Source organism: Labrus bergylta, chromosome 24 (assembly GCF_963930695.1).
Source record: "Labrus bergylta chromosome 24, fLabBer1.1, whole genome shotgun sequence".
NCBI classification, from domain to species: Eukaryota; Metazoa; Chordata; class Actinopteri; order Labriformes; family Labridae; genus Labrus; species Labrus bergylta.
The window spans coordinates 9,907,845-9,932,582 of NC_089218.1; the positions used below are offsets into that span (position 1 = coordinate 9,907,845).

The 24,738-nt window shown below is 42.7% G+C and overlaps 2 protein-coding genes across 2 annotated transcripts; one reads left to right on the forward strand and one right to left on the reverse strand.

Annotated features, from left to right (window-relative positions):
• The first annotated feature begins 224 nt into the window (after nucleotides 1–224).
• atp7b (ATPase copper transporting beta) lies at nucleotides 225–13,591 on the forward strand. The gene is made up of 21 exons (XM_020634186.3): nucleotides 225–528; nucleotides 3,761–4,517; nucleotides 5,523–5,741; nucleotides 5,830–5,993; nucleotides 6,083–6,244; nucleotides 6,341–6,414; nucleotides 6,534–6,717; nucleotides 6,839–7,072; nucleotides 7,346–7,437; nucleotides 7,862–7,989; nucleotides 8,144–8,298; nucleotides 8,526–8,660; nucleotides 8,761–8,955; nucleotides 9,646–9,828; nucleotides 9,964–10,147; nucleotides 10,898–11,038; nucleotides 11,129–11,271; nucleotides 11,360–11,563; nucleotides 11,645–11,762; nucleotides 12,202–12,304; nucleotides 12,636–13,591. The coding sequence occupies exons 1-21, from the start codon at nucleotides 406–408 to the stop codon at nucleotides 12,916–12,918; spliced, it is 3,981 nt and encodes a 1,326-aa protein (XP_020489842.2). The 5' UTR covers nucleotides 225–405; the 3' UTR covers nucleotides 12,919–13,591.
• Nucleotides 13,592–18,923: 5,332 nt separating this feature from the next.
• Nucleotides 18,924–23,582, reverse strand: LOC109984172 (leucine-rich repeat-containing protein 3-like). Its single transcript, XM_065952016.1, has 2 exons — nucleotides 23,382–23,582; nucleotides 18,924–21,690 (listed from the first exon to the last, which is right to left on the reverse strand). Exon 2 carries the CDS (start codon nucleotides 21,066–21,068, stop codon nucleotides 20,277–20,279), a length of 792 nt encoding a protein of 263 aa, XP_065808088.1. The 5' UTR covers nucleotides 21,069–21,690; nucleotides 23,382–23,582; the 3' UTR covers nucleotides 18,924–20,276.
• Nucleotides 23,583–24,738: the final 1,156 nt, after the last annotated feature.

Below are 24,738 nucleotides of genomic sequence, written 5' to 3' on the forward strand. Positions count from 1 at the left end.
ATAATAATCCGTTATTTATATTTATTTGGAGTTTAATATAAGTAATATTCCTACAGATGGCCTTATTTGTTGACCTAACTCTAACTTCAAAACATCGCAGGTAAGGAGAGAATACAGTTCCACCTTTATGGCCTTAAATGAACTTTTATGACGCTGTTTTGGACCGTGCATTGACGCTCTTTTTGCATGCAGAAGTCATGTGAGTTGGAGGCTTTGTCCCTCCATCTTCTCCGGTGATTCCGCAGAAACATGACGTCTGAGCGGAGAGCTCAGCGGCGCCGCGCTGCGCTCCTCTTATCTCAGCACAGCGGACGACGCGCTTCCTCTCCGCGGACTTTTGCCCTCTGACTTTGAAAAAGGTACTGATAAGAGGCAAGCGACGGGCGAGGGCACAACTGTAAAACAATGTTTTCTCAAAAGTCTCCAAAAAGTCTCTCCAAGTATGTGTCCAAGTCGTCGCCGGGCTGCGGGGAGCAGATCTGTATGGACTACACCTGCAGCGCGAGACACAGCGCGCGAGAGCTCAAGGTAAGGCCTACGGAGAGCTCGTGCATCTAGTACAGCCTCAAAACCCTGGTCCTCTATGAGCAGGCTCACATGTTCACTTTGATTATTAAGTCTTATTTGAAGGATTTTAAGGATGGAGAATATATTTTTTAAGAAGTCTTAAAGGGTCACAAGGTGCGTCTTTAACTCTCAAATTAAAATATTGTAAGGGTCAAGAATTGTATTAGTTCAGGGTTCCACCTGCAACAGTTTGGTTTACCTGTTCATCTTGTGCTTTCTATGGCTACTGCAGTAATAGGACTATTATACTTATTAACCATATAGTCCTAAAGCTGTAATACTGGGAAAAATCTGGCTATTTTAAATAAGTAACATACAGGTAACTCTTACAATGTTGTAAAAAAAAGCTCAGTCAAATGCCACTGACATCAGTAATAACACTGTGATCGTATTACACTGCTTATTTCTAAGGCGTTAGAAAGCTCAGTTGTTGATTCTTGCAGAGTGATTTTCTGATGATTCCAAAGCACCGTGCGAGTCGCATGGTTTGATTTGTTTCTCGGCTCGTGCCCTGGACAAAACGTTTCACTGTCAGGAAGTGAATGAAGAGATTGGCTGTGTTCATGTATCACTTGTAACATTCGGCTCATGTTTCTGTGCAGCATGAAAGCACTCACTGTTGAAGCTTTTTTTGGGCCAAACCCAAACCATATAACGTCTCCCAAGCGAGCTGTTGCATCCAGAACGGAAAGATTTCAAGATAATGAGATTTTAAACACCAGCGAGGAGGCGCTGCTTTCCACGCTAAACTGTCCTTTTCTAGCCCCTTTAAGTGCCCCTTAGCTGACCCTCACCCCACAGATTGGGCCTCGCTGCAATACGCCTGAACAAGATAAACAAACCATAAAGTACAGTGTGGTCAGTGGGACAAAGTTTACAGTTTGACTTTATTCTGAACAAACACTTTATGGTAGGTGCGTTGTGATGTCACCGCTCTTCACTGCTGAGGAGGAATAAGAGAGGAAGACAAAGACGCTGTTGAATGTTTGTGCTTGATGATCCGAGTCAGTGTGTGCGTTGAGCGTTGCACTTTGAACATTTCAACAGGACTTGTGAACTCGTTTTAATGTTTGCATTACTACCCGGGGACACATCGCCGCACTGATTTCTGATGATTACTGGTTCTAGATCTGTAAAACCCGGTGAGGTCTTTCATCAGGGCGCCGTGGTGTGTGTGTCACATTTGGTCTGTTATAATGCAGGACAAATTAAATACTAACTGTTGCAGGCCGGACTCAGCAGGTGTTAAACTTGAAATGACTTTTGGTACAAGATACAATCAGCATGAAAGTAATAGAAGAAGATGATTTCTGTAAGGAATATTATTATAGAAAAGGAGTTGACACCCTTCTTATGGTCTAAGATGTGCTTGTGAATATTGACTTTAAGTAGAGTCACGTTGGGAGGATTATGTGAAGAGCAGGTCATGTGGGGTTTTTTTTTTTGGCAACGCTGGACTTTTCTCTTTTAGGGTCAAAAAGGGGAACCCCCATTTAAGATCACCACCTACACCTACACCGTTTTAAACTCAGCATATCATTTTAATTATATCAGATTAGACCACCTCTGCTGCAGCCTGTAAAGTGTGTGAAAACAGAGATCTGTCCTGTGGATTCTTATTTCAAGTTTTGCTCTCCAGGAATGTGACGAGAACAAATCTGTGTTGTAAGAAAGAAGCTGAGACAGGCTGCATGAAAAGTGACCCTGCTGTTAATTCACAGGCGGATTAAAACTCTCAACATGTCAACTTACTGCTTTACCCATGACGCTAAACTCTTACAACATCTGATGGACTCATAAGGGTTTGAAAAGAGGCCTCAAATTAAGACTCACAATCAGCTACGGTCTGGAAGAGGCTCAGATCTTTGCAGACTTTTTTTTTTATTCTTGTCTGGATTGGTCGAAAAATCACTGAGCAGACGCCTTCCGGTCTTTGTGCTGAGAAACCCTGTCCAAGCTTGTGCTGATAAAATGTTTTCATTTTCAGTCAGTTCACAAAACATCTTTCTAAAAGTTAAACAGGGTCACGTAGGTGCTCGTGAAGTCGTCCCTTTAGGAACCGATCCAGCAGCTTCGCTTGTTCTCTTGCGCTCAGGAAATTGAAAGAAGCACAAAGACAACATGGAGGGCATGCTTACAAAACAGGAAATGAAAAGTGATGCCTGTTATCGTTGTTCCTGAGTCGAAAGCAAAGACAATGTGAAGCAGCTAAAATGTGCTTTGATTGCAGAAATGTTTTATTGCTTGTGTGCAGTTATTCCAGTACCCATCTCAGTATCTATATTGAATACCATTATCATTACTGGCCTTTGATACTGCCTGCAATGTGTTATCAGGTATCTGCGTTGTCAGTGAACTGATCTGATACCATAAACCCTCAGACCCCAAAACCACCTGTTAGAAGCTCAATTATTGTGTGAAAATCACAAACAATAACAGATGGCTGCTAGTAAAGAGTGTAATGTGAATTAAAGTTAGAAAAATGTTAGAAATCTGCATAATCCCTGTCGAGATGTCATGCCTTGGGTTGAGTCCCTGAGCTCAATTAGGAGCAACAAGAATCACCTGTGCTGGCTGCAGCAATCAGCCACAGGTGAGTGAGATCCCCAAATCAGGTCTCCCACAAAGAGAAGGCGAGCTCATTGCTCTGTTTACTCTCCAAAGGACGAGACCTGTTCCACCTTTCTTTGTCGAGTGCGTCCACATGTGACTTATTGTTTGAGTGAATTACTTTAGTGATTATGTTTGTTTATGATGCATATAGGCAGACTTGATTTATTGTTTAATTGATTCATCTGTTAACTGAGCCTGTTCAGAATTATTGAACATTATTTTGTGAACGAGGCCGATCATTAGTTGTCATATTTTGTCTCCGAAACAGGACGAACCACTTGACAAATTAAGGAAAAAACCTGTGCTAACAAAAACCTTAAAGTGGAATCATTCTCGCTGCCTTCATTCCCATGAACTCACCTTTTTGATGATCTTCAGCCCTCAACATTTAGGTTACACCTCAAACAATCCCACCAATATTGTGTTTATTTTTTAATCCCACATGTACCTGAGTAGCACTCCGTACTGGACATTACTCAAGTCAAGGTGTTGGTATAGGGAAGGAAAAAATGTATCAGAACATCTTCAGTCGAGGGTAGATACCAAGAAAAATGTGTAACTGTTTCTTGTCTCGTTTCAGGACAATGGCGTTGACTTGGAGGAACAAGGTCTCGACAACTTGGCCTACGAATATAGCAGTCAGAGTGAGCTCTACCCTCCACCAAAAACTTGTTCCAGGTCAACTTTTAAACTTCTGGGACTCTCCTCTGAGCACCCGACCCAAGCAATCGAAAGCGGAATATGTGGCTTGAGTGGAGTTGTTGCTGCGAGCTTGTCTTTACCTGACAGTTTGGCCAAAGTGGACTATGATAGCTCGGTTATCACAACCGAAGAGATCGCACTGGAGATCCACGCCTTGGGATTGAGTGTGGAGTCGGTGGCTCGGATCACAGTGGACGGTATGCACTGTCAGTCATGTGTGCAGTCCATAGAGGGGCGGATCGGGGTTCTACCTGGAGTTTCACACATTGAGGTTTCTCTTCAGGACGGCTTGGCGCTGGTTGTTTATCAGCCTCTTTTGGTAACACGGCAGGAACTAAGAGACAGTGTCGAGGAAATGGGTTTTGGCGCCATTTTATTGGCAGACGATCCACCTGGAGGAGATGCGAGCTTCTGGCAGAGGGACACATCGACCACGACCATTTGGATTGTAGGGATGACCTGCAACTCTTGCGTGCAGTCTGTAGAAGGGAGGGTCTCTCAGATGCCAGGAGTTAAATCCATCCAGGTGTCACTGAAAGAGGAAAAGGGAACGATCACCTTTGACTCCAGTCTGACAGAGCCAGAGAAACTCAGGGTGGCCATCGAGGACATGGGATTTGACGCATCACTCGAAGGTAGAAATACTCAACTGAAATACTTTCTGATGCTCAATTTAAGACTGTATTTGAAAAAAAACAAAGCCTCCTGTCATGGGGTGCGACTTAAACACTCGGCCATCAGCGCCCAATGAGCCTACTGTTTGATCAGGAAGTATGACATAGGTAGAAAATCTAAAATGCTGGATTCTCAAAGCGAAGCTGCGCGCGGAATGATGGTTGACCAAGCTCTTGAAGGGGCAGGTCAGCAGGTGCTCTTTTCTGATTGGATGATTTGCTTCTTTTTTTTTTTCGGCTGGTAGCACAGGTGGATGGTAATACGCAAGGCATTGACATTTTTAAATAATTCTGTATATAGCTGTGTTTTCCATGACAACAGGCAAACGATCAGGTGCAGGCACGTTTGTTTGTAATTAAGGATCTTTGCACGACTTAAGAGAGCACAGTGCTTTCAGCTGCTAACCAAACAGGACCACCTCTCATTCAACTCACTACAGTTTCCACTGGTTACCATAGAAACCAGACCAAGTATGCTCTCCAGTGCGACATGGAGGGCTCTTGTTGGATTTAATGACAAAAACATTGTGCCAAGAGTCGTAATTAACTGAGGCAGACTCTGAGCTGACTTCTCGTCTCCTGTCAAGGTCCAGCTTTATTTTGGTGGTTTGGAGCTTTTGGTGCCTCTGCTTGCTCTGACTTTTGTTTCCATCATAGCGTACCTTAAACTCAAAAGTTGTATTTCATGTTTTTTTTTTTTTTTTAAATGGATAAATAATGTATTATTTCCACACTATTGTAATGTTTGACACTATTTCAAGAGACTCTGATTTAAGCGCACGTTAATTTTTAAAGGTTGCATCAGCTTGTGGTCCGGTTTAATTCTCCTGCATTAAACTCAGACGTGAAACACCTTTCTCTTAGTCGTCACGCTGAAGCACGCTGACCCACAAAGCTTCCCCGTCTCTGCCGCTTGTTGATGATGCCTCTCACCTCCTCCTTCCTTGCTTTGTTTTTACTGGACAGAATCTGCAAAGAGCCCCCCAAGGCATGAGAAGTCCAAACCTGTAAACTCTGGCCCTCCTGACATCAAATCTCCAGACAAAGCAGGAATCGGCAACGGCACTGCGACGCAGTCCACGTCTGGCAGCGCGACTAAAGCACAGAAATGCTTCGTTCGTGTGACGGGGATGACCTGTGCCTCTTGTGTGGCCAACATCGAGAAGAACCTGCTCAAACACGAGGGTGAGCTCCCTCAAGTGTCGCTTTACAACATTTAAGGTCGGTCTAAATGTAGGATGATTGCGTTTTACAGTTCATTTGACTTTTGTAGGAATCAGCACAGTGCTGGTGTCGCTTATGGCTGGAAAAGCAGAAGTGAAATATGATCCAGAAGTCATGAACGCTGCTGCTGTGTCTCAGCTCATAGAAGACTTGGGCTATGGAGCGACACTGATGGATGACAGTGAAGAAACACAGGGGAAGCTGAACCTCACTGTGAGTCTACTAACGCACTATTCTGTTACAACGTCTTCCCTAAACGCTCTGAAACAGCCTCATGTTTTCTTCATTTTTCTCTCTGATAGATAACAGGTATGACATGTGCATCCTGCGTCCACAACATCGAGTCCAAACTCACCTCAACCAAAGGGATCATCGGGGCCTCTGTCGCCCTCGCAACCAAAAAAGCTCAGGTCCAGTTTGACCCTGAAGTGCTCGGCGCTCGAGACATAATCAAAATCATTCAGGTGAATAATCACTTCCTGGTTTTTTTCCTCCTCTTGATCTTTGAGCTTTTTTTTTTTTTTTTTTATGCATCACGTTCTCTTTCTTCTCCTTTTTAGAGCCTTGGTTTCGAGGCCAGTCTGGAGAAGGCGGGCTTCAAAGACAACCTCGATCACACGGAAGAAATTCAACAGCAAGTATCGGATTTTCAATTGCCTCACCATGAGAATATAAAAAAAAGTTGGATAGGCTTGCATCAGCATGGAGGCTTCAGGTATTGTGAATTATTCATACATGTATGTTTCCTTCCAGGTGGAGAAACTCCTTCCTGCTCAGTCTGATTTTCGGGCTCCCTGTCATGGGACTGATGATCTACATGATGGTGATGGACAGTCAGCACCAGGAACATGGAGGCTCAATGCCCGAGGGGCAGAACCTGCTGCCTGGACTCTCCCTCCTCAACCTGGCCTTCTTCCTGCTATGTACACCTGTGCAGGTGAGGTAGCTCATTCTGTGAAAGGTCGAACATTTGGTGAGGGTCGGGTGTCTTTTCCAAGTTTCCGGTGTGTTTTGCTGTTTGTTAATTCACAGCGTGTAAATGTTCCTCTTCCCTTCAGATATTCGGAGGCAGATATTTCTACATCCAGGCGTATCGCTCTCTGAAACACCACACGGCTAACATGGACGTGCTGATCGTGTTAGCCACCTCCATCGCCTACATCTACTCCTGTGTCGTCCTCGTCGTAGCGATGGCGGAACAAGCGAGTCAGAGCCCCGTCACCTTTTTCGACACTCCGCCCATGCTCTTCGTGTTCATCGCTCTCGGGCGATGGCTGGAGCACGTAGCAAAGGTCGGAAAATGAACCACACAAAAAAAATCTGAACGTAAACTTGTGATGGTCTGAATCATTTTATTGTTTGAGTGGCAGAGATGACGAGTTCAGGTGTTATGCCTTTTAATAATGAAGAGAAATTATTGTTCTAAAGACCACATTTCCCATAATCCCCTGCTCTTCCAAAGTGTTCTCAAGGAGGCCGAAAGCGGTCACAATTTATTGACGCAAAATATACAACACTTTGCACATCAGCCAATCAGAATGCACTTTCCTTTTTCCTTCTTTCAGAGTAAAACGTCCGAGGCTTTGGCCAAACTGATGTCACTTCAAGCCACTGACGCCACCGTGGTCACTTTAGGTCCCGACCACTCCATCGTCAGGTAAAACACTGTTGTCATTTCAAATAATAGAAACACGGTTGGAGTGAGTGCTGCACTCGGTCCCAAAGTGAAGAGGAACCAGGTGCCCTTGAAGGATGGGGGGCAGAGGTCAAATAGCAAATAAACGACTGTCCTGATTACAAACATGGTTCATTGTGGAGAAATGGTGGTCGAAACTGAACATTTCAGCTCAACTGAGTCTTCATCAGGACGTCGTGCATCTCACGTCCTGACAAAGACTCCTGTAGACACATCCCTGTTAAATAAAGGATTTTTATTCTTCCTCGGACTTCCAGTTTAAACCGCCAGTTCATCACAATGAACTCTTTTATCAGGACGGTCATTTATTAGCTAATTTAAATGTATTCTGTACCAATAAACTCCCAATAAATAACACGTTTTCATGAATGTGTGTGTGTTTCAGTGAGGAGCAGGTGGTGGTGGATCTGGTCCAGCGAGGTGACATCGTCAAAGTGGCCCCAGGAGGAAAGTTTCCTGTGGATGGGAAAGTGATTGAAGGCAGCTCGATGGCAGACGAGTCTTTAATCACAGGTTAGGAGGGAGTGACTGCAATGTTTAATACTCTTGATTACGTTCATGTCATTCCTTTTTGCTAAACAACCCAGGACAGCAAATCTGTTTACAACCTCAAATTAGATATAAATAAAACAACAAAAAGGAAGCCCTTTGTTTTCATCTCCATCAGGTGAGCCGATGCCCGTCAGTAAGAAGGTGGGCAGTTTGGTGATCGCTGGCTCCATCAACGCTCACGGCGCTCTGCTGGTAGAGGCCACGCACGTCGGAGCGGACACCACTCTGTGTCAGATAGTCAAACTGGTGGAAGAGGCCCAAACATCCAAGGTGAGAAAACTTTATTTAACACTTTGAAGCTGAAATGACGGTTTATCTCTTTTTCTAACTAAGTCATTTTTAATTTCATGTTTTTGTATTTATGTCCTTATTATTTCCTTAATTGTCTCTGTCATGAAAATTTTAGTGTTTTATTATTTTCTGTTATGATTTAAACATTTATAAAAAGTATTATTTGCATTAAAAGTTGACCTTCTGTCCTCTCTCGTGTTGTTCAGGCTCCCATCCAGCAGTTTGCCGACCGGATCAGTGGATATTTTGTGCCCTTCATCATGCTCGTCTCTCTGCTCACACTGGTGGCCTGGCTCGCTGTCGGGTTCGTCAACTTTGAAATTGTGAAAGAAAACTTCCCGGTACGATGAAACCCCCGAATGTTTCAAGAGAAAAAAACTCTTTCATCAAGTTTGAATCAAAAAAAGCTTTTTCATGTACGACCGCGTTGCTTTTCTGCAGGGTTACAACCAGAACATCTCCAGAGCCGAGGTCATCGTCCGCTTTGCCTTCCAGGCCTCCATCACTGTTCTGTCCATCGCCTGCCCCTGCTCTCTGGGGCTGGCAACCCCGACGGCTGTCATGGTGGGAACAGGGGTCGGAGCTCAGAACGGGATCCTGATCAAAGGAGGCGAGCCGCTGGAGATGGCCCACAAGGCAAAGCGCTTTACTTCTTCTTGATCTCAAATTAGGAGCAGCAAGAGGAGAATATTGTCATTATAAGCATTCAAAAACTGGGACATCCACATGTTTTTAAACAGCATACATTTTACTGCATGTGCTACAGATAATATATTAGCTGTATATCCATCTTTCTTATTTCTAATCATGATTTTAACTTCACCCTTGAACATCTGTGACCTCATGTTTAGCCGTCGACTCACTGATGAAACAGTCAGATTTTTAATATAAGTTATAAACTGTCGGCAAACCATATTTGAGACTTAAATGCCACTTCTTTCAAATCCAATTCAATCTTAATTAAGTGGCGACACCTTGTGGCGAAAGACAATACTGCAAGATAATTTAAACTCACGGTTAGCTGTAACTAAAAATAATTTTATGATCTCACAGATGTCCACAAAATCTCATTAAAATCCAACATCTGCACACAGACTGAACTGGACTGAACACTCCAGAGAGAGGAACACTGGATTTGATCTTTTCTTTTGCTCCAAACAGTTTCTTTTCTCATTCTAGGCATCTGTGCAATAAAAAACTACTTATAAAGGTGTTGATTAATGATGCGGAAATAGGAAAATTAAGTAATATTTTCACTTTCCCCTTCGAGTGCAAGAATACTGGAGTCATGAAACTGCTCTGTTTCTGTTTCCCCTGCTCCCTCAGATCCGCGTGGTGATGTTTGATAAAACCGGCACGATCACAAACGGCGTCCCGCGGGTGACGCGCGTGTTGGTGTTGTGGGAAATGGCCCGCATGCCTCTGAGGAAAATCCTGGCGGTGGTGGGCACAGCGGAGGCCAGCAGCGAGCACCCGCTGGGCATGGCGGTCGCCAAACACTGCAAAGAGGTGAGCCTGTGCAAGAGGTGGATTTCATTTTCTGTTTACAGGAAATGTAAGGGCTGCTCACCATCTATGAGCCTGTGTTTACTCTCTTCAGTCAGGGGTCATATTTTTGTTAATCCATGTGTTTAAACGCACCAGGAGCTGGGATCAGGCGTGCTGGGATACTGTCAGGACTTCCAGGCGGTGCCCGGCTGTGGGATCAGCTGCCGGGTTTCCAGCGTGCAACATCTGCTGCCGCCGCAGAGCGAGCAGCGTTTCCTGCTGCCCGGAGCCACCACGGACGAAAGCAGCCTGCTCGCTCCTGCAGAGCACACGACTGCAGGTTAGAGGCCTTCAGTGGAGTCTGGGATATTCAATTCAGAATGAGCTGTTAAAAAACATTTAACAACTTCTTCACAGCTGACTGACTCTCAGCAAAGTGATGCTTTTAGAACATAACCACTTTGTGTTAAGTCTCTAAAGGTTTAACTCCACCAAGTTGAATCCTCATGAATGTAAGATGATTCAGATATTTACAACGGCAAATGATGTGCTTGACATAATCACAGAGTACGGACACTTCGACAAGCACACATTTATTTAATTGTATTTGTTCTGCACATGTCCATACACACAACCCTTCACAGAACACTGTTCACATTTCATCACAATCCATGTTGGGTAAGGAGGGAAAAGAATAAATCTGATTTAGCCTGCCCCTCACTCAAAGAAGAAACCAGTGATCTCTAGACGGTCTGTCCAATTGCCAACCTAAATCACATAAAGCAGCATAGGTTCAGACACAAACAGATTAATACACAGACCGACAGACAGGGTCAATAAAATGCTGAGCTGTAAAATCGAGTTTATAGCAGCCGATTAAAAGAAACGACATCATGGGAGAGACTATTCCAGAGTTTAGGAGCTGCGACTGAAAACCAATTTTATTTACCAATTAGAGTAAGGGCACGGTAACTTGGTTATGTAACGAGGAGCCAGGCCACAGCTTCCTGTTTTATCAGGATTTATTTTCTCCTTTTAAAGTGAGTTCTCTTGTTTTCCCTCACAAACTTTCACTTGTTCGTTCTTAAAGGCGAGTCCTCGTCTTACTCGGTCCTGATTGGGAACAGAGAGTGGATGAGGAGAAACGGACACCACATCGAAGCAGACGTGGATGCTGCCATGGCGAGCCATGAGACCAAAGGTCAAACTGCCATTCTGGTGGCAATAGACGGTGAGAGAAACACCTTGAAGACAAAAAACACCAACACTTACATGTTCATGTCTTATCTGCAGTTTTTTCATGTATAAATATTCCCTTTAGGTGTCCTTTGTGCTATGATAGCCATCGCAGACACGGTGAAGGCAGAGTCAAAGTTGGCGGTGCACACGCTCCAAAGTCAGGGCATCGAGGTGGTCATGATAACGGGAGATAACAAACGCACGGCTAAAGCAATAGCAGCACAGGTAAAAGACACATCGAGTCAAAGAGAGAAGACTTTATACCCGAGTTTAAAAGATGAAATCAATGATAAAGGATTCTGGGTAATCTCAGGTGGGGATCAGGAAGGTGTTTGCAGAGGTTTTGCCGTCGCATAAAGTAGCCAAAGTCCAGGAGCTGCAGGGGAAAGGCCTGCGGGTGGCGATGGTGGGAGACGGCGTCAACGACTCGCCGGCCCTCGCTCGGGCAGACGTCGGCATCGCCATCGGCACAGGCACAGACGTGGCCATCGAGGCTGCGGATATCGTCCTCATCCGCGTGAGTAAAAACACTCCGACTGTGCTGAAGTGCATACACATGTTAAAGCTGTCTGACCCCGAAGGTGCTTCCTCTCTGCAGAACGACCTGCTGGACGTGGTGGCGAGCATCGAGCTCTCCAAGAAGACGGTGCGAAGGATCAGAATCAACTTTGTCTTCGCTCTCATCTACAACCTTGTAGGAATCCCCATAGCTGCAGGTGAGCCCTGATGATTCACCAAATGACATTCAGAGAATATTTTCTGTTTACTGAAGATTAACAATCCCCAACAGAGCAGAACGTTTCTTACATCTCAGACGGTAATCACAACATATCAAACATTTTGAGGACCTCTTCAGCAACGCAGTGTTATCATGAAAACACTGAGGCCATAGATCTCATTTCTTCAAGCACAAATGTCATGATAAATCTGTTGATGTTTTGATCTGCAACACTTGGTTCGAGTATAAGACTGGAGTTTTATACGCTCAAGGAAGGGGTGAAATGATGGCTGTTGAAAATAACGATCAAAGTCAGACTTTCTATGAAGGGAAAAAATTGTAATAATGATACCGCCTCCGTCTTACCTGTAGCTGTTTCATTCCTCATGCATTGCAGGCTGAGTAAAGTCACCTCTTGTCCCTTCTTTTGGTTGCAGGCGTGTTCATGCCGGCCGGCCTCGTGCTCCAACCCTGGATGGGCTCTGCTGCAATGGCCGCCTCGTCTGTTTCAGTCGTTCTGTCTTCTTTGCTGCTGAGATTGTGAGTCCATTTTCAACTCCCATCGCCTGGAAACAGGAGACAAAATAAAAACCCATGTGACAAGTAACTTATATCTTAGTACCAACATCAATCCTGTAAAGAACTGTGAGCCTGAATATTACTGAGTACATTATTTACTACTTTTCCTCCAAAACAGTGAAGAGAATCGGATCATTTTGGATATAAAGTTTCATTATTTATCACTTTCTGGTGTATCGTGATGCATGTTCTGCTGCAGTGTTGATACTACTTCAGTAGAATCAAAGTATCTGTAGGTATTTCATCATCTTAAACCTTGGAGATAAACATTTTAGGCGTCTGTTTCCTGCAGGTTTAAGAAAACCTCGGTGGAGCTGTACGAGCAGCGTGCACAGGGTCAAATGAGGAGCCTCCGCTCGTCGCAGATCAGCACCCATCTGGGTCTGGACGGCCAGCGGCGCAGCCCCGCTCTCCCCACGGCCGCTCGGGTGCATCATCTGAGCCAGGACAGCGCGGCGCCACCCGTCCTCTCCGGGCCACTGTCCAGCCAGGGGCCGTCCATTAACTCTGTGCAGGAGCAGCAGGACCGCTACTCCCTGCTGGACTTCACGACTGCAGAGGACCTTAATGTGTAGAGACGGGAAAAGGGAAGGACTAAGATGTCACTTTTAGAAATATAGTGGCACCTTTTTTTTTGTAATATTTTTATGTAAATAGACAAGTATAAGAGCCACTTCGGGTGCTTCTGAGGACACAAACTCAACCAAAATCTATAACTTAAAGAAAATGTCAAAAACTGAAGCTGCTATTACTTTAAATGAAGGTTTTACTGAATTTTTGTTTTATTTTTTAACATTCTTGTCCATTTTCACGCTAAATAGATCCCACATCACTGCTGTAAGGATGCACTTTTACAATATACATAACTCACACAAAGCGGCACTTGTCTGTGTGTATACGTCTGTGTAGGAGACATAGGTTATAAATAATGCATGAGCTGATAAAGTAAAAAATCATTCCTACAACAAGTGTTTTCGTCTGTTTTATCTGATTGACTCAGATTAGTCATTGGCACAAACCTCTTTACAGTTTCCACTTCAGGGAAAAATGTTGGATCTGTATTTTTGTACAAGTGTTGGTGTTAAATATAGAAGAGAAAGAAGTAGTGGAGACTGTAATTAATGAATAGAAATGATGAATCCACAGACTCTAAAGTTAACCAGGAAGAATCTGTTTCTCGTTCTGTTGAGTGGAGTCATAAATTATCAGATGTATGAGCTTCAGGGATATAAATATAACATTTCCTCACAGCAGACGTTTTGACATCAGAAAGAAGGAGACGCACGATGAGGGATACTTAATGAAGCATCGTTAATGTTATCACTTGCATCACTGCTATTCTTCGTCTGCTAATACGGTTCAGAAGCTGACTGGCTTCAGATTTTAAAAATATGGCTGCTCATCGGAAATAAATATCCAGGTGAGTAACACCGCATCATTCATGTTATCGTTTGCCAAAACTGTTTCATGTTTATTTGCACAACTTACACCACCTCCTGAAGAGTTTTCATCTGTTGTTCTCGCTGTGCAGAGCCGGCCCGTGGCATTGGCAGTATAAGCAAATGAGTTGAAAAGTTGAAGAAATACAAGGAAAAATGCATTTAAATATTATTTATTTAATGTCATTTTCATGCTATTAATTAGTAATTTTATGAAAGAAGCCGTGAAAACACAACTAGGCCTACTTCACATATTTAAAAAGGCTCTATTTTCTTGCCTCCTGCTTGACCTGGTGCATCACAACACAGTTGCTCGTTACCTGCTAGTTACCTGTTTGTTACCTGCTCATTACCTGCTCCTTACCTGCTCGTTAACTGCTCATAACCTGCTCGTTACCTGCTAATTGCCTGCTCGTTACCTGCTCATTACCTGCTCGTTACCTGCTCATTACCTGCTCGTTACCTGCTAATTACCTACTCGTTACCTGCTCTTTATCTGCTCGTTACCTGCTCGTTATCTGCTCATTACCTGCTCGTTACCTGCTCGTTGTGGAGGAGGAGGGCAGGAGACTTGCTAGAAGTGAGTGACACTGACCATAGGGAATAATGTCACGTTTATTAATGACCGTAATGTAAACAACAACAAAGCCCTCGGGAACCCAGGGAGGAAAAAGAGGAAGAGGAGGAATAATGTGAAAAAGACACGGAGGTAAGGTGCAGGGTCAATGATTTATCTGTTGTACCTTGTTATGGATGGATGATAGTATTGTCAGTGTTTCCTAGCTCCACTTAACATCAGTTATTTCCACTATTAGGTTAAGATTATTAATGTTTTTATTCATGTTAAGAAATTAACCAGTGTAAGAAAATACACTTCTTGTCTGTGACCACTTTTGCTCCCTGCACTGTTTGGTATTGTTTGTTCTGTTACACTAGTTATTTTTATTTATTTCTAAGAAATATTAGTGTTATTTCATTCACGTTTGTTTAGAAGTATTTTTTTGAATCTTAAAATAAAGAAATTGTGTTAAATATAAAGCTGTATGCCCGTTTTTGTATGAATATTGTGATTAGTGGTCAAACTGGCTGCAATATAAGGGGCACCAAAATGGTTAGGGCTGTCGCTGTGTTTAGTCACTGAGCTTAAAATATTTAAATTGAAGCCTAATAGGGCGTCAAGTTGTGTTTTACAGACTTGTTATGAGAACACATGGCACCCTGGGGAGCGCTTCTCTCCCTCAGTTTCGTATCTGAAGAAATGCCAAGTTTCAGATCCTCCCGAACAAAACCTGCTTCACCCAGAAGTCCAATGGTCCCACAGAGACGTCAGGAAAAGTCCCTTAAAGAGCATGAAGAGGTATGAGCCTGCATTATTTATTTTCTTGAGTTGTTAGCATGCTTTAGAGATTTGAAAATACACCCAAATGTCCAAAGATCTTTAATGTATACCTTTCAGTGTGTATCCATGTGTTTTTTTTCACATAAGCATGCCAATCCTGCTCTAATGTTTTAAGAACTCTGTTGCACTCTGACTTGTAGTACAGAGTTTACCCACAGGAGGGCAGTATGTTTTCCTCAGCAGTGACACTTGTGTCTCATCTCATTTGAACATTTATGAACATGACACACTGACGGCAGCTCAGAAACCTTTTGATAGAACATTTCTAAGCTGTTCTGCAAAGACAAACCTCTGACCTGAGAGCACCACAGGAAGAAATGATAAATCTCCCTCTGCTGAGGTGTGGAAACACTTGTTTTAACTTTTCTTTGAGGGATATAAACGAGCTCTTTGTTGCAGCTCCAGAGTGTTAAGGGCTGCTGCAGCATCTGATAAATGACCTCTCCGGACACTCACTGGTTTTAATGGGTTGCTGAGGGCAGTGACTGGTCCAAGTGTTTCTCTGCAGCCGTACTGTATCGTCTTTGTGCTAAATAATAATGGAGCATTGCCTCAAAACCTAAAAGAAATCTGAAGAGGAATACATTCTCCACAGGATGTTCCCTGTGTTTAATGAATGTAAACGCAAACATTCATTAAATCTAGAGATGCCTCACTTAAAGTGGCTGCCAATCTAGGGTTCAGGACCCCATTTAAGGATGCTTTTAATGTAGTTTGTGCTCTATAGATAAACTTTTCTTAATTTTGGCCGTTTTGCACTGTCATTTTTCCAATTTCAGTCCTGCCACACACAGACATAAAGAAACGGTCTCTCAGCGGATGCATCCTGAATCAAAATCATGCCAACGTGCAGAATTCTTTTCTCTAATCTCACTCTGCCTCATCTCTCTCTCTCACACACACACACACACACACACACACACACACACACACACGTTTCAAATGCTTCATATCTCTGAGATTTCATCCTGAACAGAGCGGGCCCTCTCTCAGCATGTTCCCCCAAACAGCCCCCTGTGCGACACAATGATAGTGAATCATTCGCTCTCCAATTCTCCTCTCCTCCGTAAACCCAAACACTGCACCTTCCTTCATCCTAAATTGAAAGACCCCTCGCTGGGTGTGTCTCAACCTTCTGTCGCATTGTGCTTTTTCTCTGTTTGACTTCGTCTAGAAGCTCTTTTGGCTTTACTCACATATTAGAAGGACTAAAATCTGCTCTTTTGAAACCGCCCTGAATGAAACATCTGAATCTTTGGCCTTGTACATATTCAAGGCTGCGAGCTAAGTCTCATTGGCATGCATGCCTAGTTCAGTTTAGTGCGAGAACAGACGGTCATCATGACACATTATGTGCTCCATGAATCTCTTTTAAACAGGGTTTTGTATTCATTGTAGTGGTTTGTTTGTGTCTCCACTTATGTGTCATCATGTTGCCCATCTTGAGAAACTGTTTCAGCTTCACAGAACGACTCTGCAAAGCTTGGAAACATGTGCGTGACTGTGGCTGAAAGGTCAAATGTCGTCGAGAAAGACACCCAACTTGTTCAGTCTTCAGCCAAAATGCAACAATAATGCAAAGTGGAAATATCTCTCACTACACGAAAGGACAAAATCTGTTTATGTGCACAACATCTGCTGCATATTAAAGTGGACTTTAGCTGCGAAGCACCTGATCCAGTTAAAGGAGACACATTGTCACAAGACCTTAAATGAATCAGGAGTGTGTGAGAGGAGAGGCGGCACAATAACGGTCAAGGATAGAGGCAAGCTTAAGAAATCTACTTGGATGAACGCTTCAGGGAGAATCATCTTTATAATAACCTTCTCATAAGACCACGCAGACATTTGGGAGTCAAATCAACATCTACAGTAAGTGTTGAGAAGTCTGGTATGAAAGTCACCTGTATGTTTTACTGAACTCATTTTATGATGTTTGAAGACACAGGATGGCCTTCAGGCAGGATTCTGCAAACATTGCCCGTCCAGTGAAAAGTGATAAATCTCCATAAAGACATCTTGTTATGTGCCCCCTGTGTGTATGTGCATCATAAATCAACGACACTGTAATAAATAAGAACGCTGAACAATACAGCATTAAGAAAGGACTCTGATGACTTACAGCGATGGTATATAACCCTGGCAGAGAATGACATGGAAACTCTGACTATCATTCATGCTGGTGTCTCCCAAGATAATGTTATTTATTATGCTTATTTTTGATCCAGTGTTGTTGGATATGCGTCTTTAATTTACATTCTGCTTGCTGCTTGTTCAGCAATGTGGGCACTTGAATATTCTACAGCGTGGGATGATTTAATTTGTGGTCAGTTTGGGGAGCAGGACGTTTACAAGAGGTGTTTTTCAGAGCCCTGATTTTAAAGTTGCGCCTTAATTGTAAACTCTATCTGTAGCACTGCCTCAATGCTGAGAACAGCTGCTAAATAGATGCCAGTCATTCTCTTTTTGTTGCTTGTGTAGCTCCAATGAGGGGCCTTTTGTTTGTCTGAATCCCGAGAGACACAATGACCTCAACTGCATCCAGCTAATTAAAAATATTCAGTTCATTAGTATGTACGCTCCAGCACTCGGGGACTTGTAAGACAAAGAAATGTGGGCTGTAATTAATGTTGTGACTGTTTGACAGCACATCGGTCGGGTTTCAGAAATAACAAGGTGAGAACTGGATGCACACATTTCACAAAATATGTTGTTTTGCTGGCAGGACGATGAAAGCTTAAAGATAAGGCTGTAATGTTGCATCAGTAGTTTCAGCAAATTACCTCGAATTCAGAAGACCACAAGTATATCAGGTAAATATACAGTATGTGTGACATACATCTGAAGTAACCTTTTATAATAAGCATCTTTAAAAAACAGTAAAGTGATGGTTTATTTACTTAAGAGTTATTTCACTGTTAACATATTGATATGATACTCTGGCAATTCCGCAAATGACGGGTTTTGTTTTGGTCTGAAAGGGCGTCTACTTCTTTGAAAGTTTTGAATGACAGAGAGCGACTTGTGTATGAGAGAGTGGATCAAAGATCAGGGAGTGAAGCTTCAGCTTCCAGTTTTATGCTCTGGATGCAAAATTCTGTCAGGGCAGATGTGAAGCAAAGAGTATGTGAGGGTGTGTAAGAGTCCTGAATAAATTACATTCTCAGTTTGAGGAAACTATAAAAGATCCCTGATTGCTTGTTCCTTTTGTTTTTTAGCCGTGGAGATGTTAAAGAGGGCTGAATTGGCAGACATTTGGCTACACTTCAATCTAATATAATTTATATATATAATGTATGTCATGGTGCAGGAGTACATTATGAGGCAGAGGTTGTATTTTCACTTTATCGAATGGTGCTTTGTTTTAAAATGAGTCTGGACGCCCAGACTAGATACAGCAGTGAGATCCTAAGTTAACCCTCCTCCACAGAGGCTCATTACATTTATAGATTTAAACTATTTTTGGGTTTGCGAGACATGCATTAATATTCTGCCTCTTCCAGCTCTATGTAACTGAAGATATATGGGGCTTAATATCTGGACCTGTGGGCATCGAGAGGGATAAATAGCAGACGTTAATGTGAGGAGTGTGTTACAGCTGCAGAAGAGCTGATTCAAGATTGTGTAAGATGTTTGAAAGTGCGTGTGACAAACCCGCAAAACACATGAACACATCGTTCTGCTTCCACTCCTGCTTCTCTTGAGGGAAAAATAAGGAGCAGGACTCTGATAAATGTTGAGTTTTGTGTTATTTTTATTGTCCAAAGAGGAGGTAGGAAATAAACATCCTGCGATACAAAGTAGCAGCAGCAGTGTCTAACTTATGGAGCAACCTGCAGGGATGCTCACAGACCCATAAAAGGGCACGACTCACTGTAAATACATCCTGGGAAAAAAAACGTACCAGAATCAACATAAAGCTGCAGCAGTCTAATTAGAAGTTCACTGTTTTTATTAGTCTTAATTAGAAAGTCAAGTTAGAACTGAAGAAACCACCAACCATGGGATGTCCAAAGAAAAACAAAGACACAGATGATGACACAAAGATGTCCAAAGATGTCCAAAATGTGTGAACGTTTGCAATAAAGTGACAGAAACATCAGGTAAAAAAATGCAGCTTATCTCTAATTATGCATGAAACAGACAGAATTATAACATTTTCATCAGTTTGAGTTTTGATTGGTGCTCTTAAACTAAGACGTGTGTCCACTAAAATGTCTTTTTTTTTTTTTTGTCCTGGCAGTACCCATTGGCATTGCTCTGAAGTTGAAAGGTTGCAAAAAGAAATCCTTAATTGGACAGAGGCCTTTACATGGTTTAGCTGTATCTTATTCTTCTGCAATAGTTCAACAAAACCTATCACCTCCCTCGACTATTTATCTCAAGCAACTTTTTATATTCATGAGACAACTGTCAATAGAAGTGCCCAAACACTGCCATTTCCAAATTTAAAGAAATTCTGCACGTATGAATTTTACAAAATTACCTTTGTACTCTCTTGAACCTGACATGTTACCCAACAGCAGTTAATTAAAAACTAAAAAGATAACTTATGGGAAGAAAATCCCAACAGCTTTTTGTCTCGGAGCAGAGACATGCAGCTTCATCTGAGCGACGTTTCCTCTGACAGGAATTGATTGTTTTTACTCCCAGAAGTGACAAAGTTATTACCTATTACAGGAACGCATAAAGTGAAGAGACAAGTGTTCAAGCTTGAAATGTAAGTCCTTACAGGTGACCTTATCTGAACTACTGGTTTACATTATTTACCGATCTATAAATACACAGAATCATCTCATTGACAAGAAGACTCTGCAAGTCTCAAGCAGGAATTTATTATCTTTCTATACATTGGGAGGCAAACAAGACAGGATTGCTGACACCTCTAAATGTTTCCCATATGGTCTCCTACTTGAGGTCACTTTTTAACAAATTTAAACGCTCACAGTTCTGTTTTGTAGCTTTAAAGAGACAGCTAATATTCTAATTCATTCCTTATATGCAATGCACATACTCATTGGTGCACCTTGATCTGTATTCTCTGCTGCTCCTTCATTTTTATTCCTCAGTAAACTTGTATCCATTCTCAAACACATTAGACCACACTGCTGGCTGTGTCGTAGTCCTTGCTGATATGTGACGTGCTGGGCAGTGATTTGAGGTACTCCATGTGCCTCCTGGCGTCCTCCTGGTTGTGTTTGATGTAATAAATGATGTAAGCAGTCACCATCGAAAACCAGCCGAACATGGCGACGAACATGGCCACGTCTGTCGTCTTGTGGTGGAAGTTGCAAAAGTTGATCCCAGAGTCCAGGACTTGGATGACCGATTGTCCGATGTATTCCTCCTGCACCGACGAGTAGCAGCTGACCTCGTTCACCGTCTCCGGGTCAAGCCTCAGCTCCCTTAACACCTCCTGCAAAGAGCACTCACAGTGCCAGGGGTTGTCGGACAGGCGGACACGGGCGTGCAGCTTGGCGAAGGTGTCCTTTGGGAGGCCGCTGAGGTGGTTGTTTGAAAGATCCAAGGTCCGCAGGCTCTCTGAAATTCCTTGAAAGGCACCGACCTCCACATTCTCGATGGCGTTTTGAGATAAGTCCAGTTCCCTGAGGCGGTGGAGGTCTGCGAAGGCCTCCCTTGTGATGTGTCTGATGCGGTTAGATGAAAGCAAGAGAACGACAGTGTCCTTGGGCAAGTTCGTCGGGATGCTCTCCAAGTTCCGTGAGGTGCACTGCACCACCACACCGTTCCTGTCCGAGCAATGACAGACCTTAGGGCACGCACATGCAGTCATAACCATCGACAGAAGCCACAATGTTCTCACAGAGAAAGGAGAACCAAAGGAGGGAGGTTTTACGGATGACCTGCACCTTTGAGAGACCCCCATTAGAGGGCAAATCAGCCCTGCGTTAAATCAACGCAAGGAGTTGCGTTGGTGATAAAATGTTGCTTTTGGGACATGAAAGACATGAAATAAGGAAATCCAGTATGACGGATAGATCCATGAATTCAAAGCCTAGTCAGAGACTTCTCAGGAACAAACCCTGAACCTGATAGAGCAGCATCTATTCTTCACCAACTAGTACAAACCTAACAGCAGAAATAATCCATTCACGTAACCCAGTAGTCTTAGAATTTGTTTTGCCGATGCAGAGTCTTAGCGGATGATGAGCGTTGCAGCAAAAGTAGAGCCAGGTTCAACATTTTTGCCAGCTGGTTTTCGTTTGTGCCCTCTGCGTTGGCATCCCGCCTCATCCAAATGAATTAAAGGGCTGTCTGGACATGGCCTTGGTCTGGGTATTGACCAAGTTTCACTCTGCAGGCACCTTCAACATCATTCTTATTTATCGTTGATCTTAAAAAAGATGGGAGTCCAAGACCTGATCCAACAGCTAAGGAGCAAGTACCCACTGGATTGTGTGCTCGTGCAGTCAAAGATCAACTCGTGTCATTCTACTCATGTGTGCCGGGGTTGGAATAATGTGTCCTCTTTGCAGATTGGAGGATTCCTGCAAGAGAAATAGATAAAGAATAGATAAAGAAAATGTCAAATCACACAAGGAAGTTCTTTAGAGTTTCTTTCTTTTGTTTTTTTGCAACCTGTGGAGTCCGAGGTCGGTGCTTTGGTTTAAAAAATGCTGATAAAACCTGAAACATTTAATTTGAAAGACAGCTTTTCTTACTCCACGTATCACTTTTAAGTTGATAACTTCTTTGTCATATCTCAAAGCTGATATTCACCGGAATTCCCAAACCATTTACCCCTTTTCAGATGGCTTCCCCAAAGAAAAAGCTAGCAGTTCAGGATTATCATAATAATAACGTGTTTCTAAAGCACTGGTCCCTTCACACGGGATGTGTCCCTGTGAGAAAATGAGAAGCCATTAACATGCAGCAGATGAACTTTTAAACAGTGATGTGTGATTAAATAAAGAACTGATGGACTCTATAAGATTAACAGTGGAGCATGCGAGAGCAGTGAAGGTCAGAATACAAATTAAAACGACTGTGGGACACGGAGCATTGGGCTGATAGATAACAACATAAAGAGCATCTGATAAGCAGGAAGCAGTTGTTTGATCGCGGTGACGAATGTCAGACACGTTTCTCAGAAATAGCTTTCTAATTTCTCCAGGATTCCCTCAATAAACATTAATATCAGTATGCTAAATAGCTCTGATTAAACAAATATTGCTTTGGGTAGAAGACACTATAACTATTACTTTCATGTTTGTTGGACTGAAGCAATCACTTTCAATCACTTTTCTTAATCATCTGGGGTTCTTTGTCATTTTGCTCTCTATACAGTGGATATTTTTGAGTTTTGAGATGTTTGTTGGATCTTAAAGACATCACTCTGAGGCCTTAAAATTATGAATAGATTCATTACGATAACCAGAAAAGATCAGAAGATGAATGAACATAACACATTGAAGCCCTCTTCTTTGGTAACACTTCATAATAACTACACACTTTAAGCATTAGTTGAGGTCATAAAGTATTTAAAGCTCCTGTGAGGAACATTTGGTTTGTGTTGATTTTGGCGCCCCCCTGTGGAGAAAGTGATACCTCTAGTCTCTGATCCTCTTTTTTTGTTTGAGTTGTGATTATTCACAAAACTATCTCCCCTTGCTTCATTTTTAGTCAAATGTTTCATTCTATGCTTTTTCCTGTTTCAAATGTAAACAAAGTGTGATGTTAATCTCTTCATCTGACCCCCCCCCCCTCCCCCTCGCAGCAATTTCACACTAAAAAAAGTTTAAGAAATAATAAGGTCTGTTTATAAATTACACACAATATCGTAACAATGCTTTAGAAACTATTAATGAAATGTAAACTAAACTAATGCGAAGCTAATGGTTAATGATGTGTAGTTATTGTTCATTTTCACCTTGTTTTTTACAGATTCAGAATTGTATAACATATGATATCTATTTCTGTTAAAGTTATTGTAACAAAACCAGAGCAGGAAATTAAAAACACATGCTAAATTTTAGTTAGAATATTTCAAATCAATCCAAATTTTAATTTTCTCACATTCAATCATTAACAAAACAATCACTGTGAAACCTAAATCATGTCAAATGTTCTACTTCAATGCTTTATTTGTATTTGTTTGAAATTAAGGCATCGCTACATTGCTGCAGGAAAAAAGAAGAGCAAAAAGTGAGTTGAGGATTTTATTAGAGTCAGCACCTACCTGACAGCTTCGCACAGTCCGCTCCGTGCAGTCACGAGAGAGATGGATTTTGTTTGATGAAACATCCAGGAAGAAATAATCTGACGAAGAAATCCCCTGCAAAGAAACATTTCCAGCAACAGAGAAAACAGCCGCTTCAAGAGTCAGTGTCCAACTGTTTGATCGCAGTTTACAACCTGCTGTCAGAGCAGCTTTGCAGCAGCTGTGTGTCTCTCGATGTGAGTGTGTGTGTGTGGATATGCACAGAGGAGCAGCAGTGTGTAAGTTGCACCGCTGTGGTCCCTTCTCTTCTCTCGTGCTGTTTAAAAGGATCCCTGCCGAACCTGCGAGTCAGCGGGGAGACTAATGGGTTTACCCCCCCACCTCAACCCTCCCTCTTATCCATCAACTCAAACTTTATGGACATCAAATCCCAGCATGTCGATATATTCTCAGTATCAGTATCAGTTCCCTCGTTCATTGGAACTATGCAAATTGGAAATTATGCAATAAAACTGAGACAATTATTTCAATGACAGTGGATTGATCTCCATTTAATAATCAGTGGAGGAATATGATGTGGTTAAGTGTAAAATCTTTGCCATATTTCTGTCACTTAATAGTTCTGAGCACAAAAACACCACAATAGTAAGACCATAGTGCATTAATGAACAGGGTGATGATTAAAACCTCTGCCTGCATTCAGATTTGATATATCTTCATATAGATACTCTATTACTCAGTCAAGATTTAATCGGATCAGATAAGTCATCACAGAATCAATTACAGCACTGTCCAACAAAGACATAAAAACACATTTTATCTTCTTTAGCAGCCCGTCACGAGACCCCCAAAGGTCCCTGAACCTCACTGTGGTCATCTACCGCCGCCTCTCATTCCCCGAGCTCTTGCCTGTGACTGATTGCGTGGCTGACCCATGTGTCAGGCTCTGTCGTTCCTCATAAACATTGATTACAATTGCCCTGAGCTGATGGAGGAGTACCATACACAGCCCGTCATATCGACGTGACCATAGAGTTTTCCAGTTACTCCCGGCTGTATCTCTGCGCTGCAATTAAAGACCACCTGAACTCAGCCACAGCATCAGTGTGATTAGATGTGCAGAGTCCAGCCCTGTCAATTTTGTTGAAAGGCAGAATCATTGATTAAATTGACCAGTAATGTATTCTGGCATGCATGTGCAGGGTCTCCAGGATTTCTGAGCCCCCTGAAAAGATCACATCAGGCCCCTCCACCACAGTCTCAGCCACCCCTGTGATATTTCTATACCCACAACTCCTTTACACAAATGCCCCATTAAAAGCTTCAAGCTGAGGTCCTCAGAATTTTCCTCCATTAATACTTTTAGATACCACAC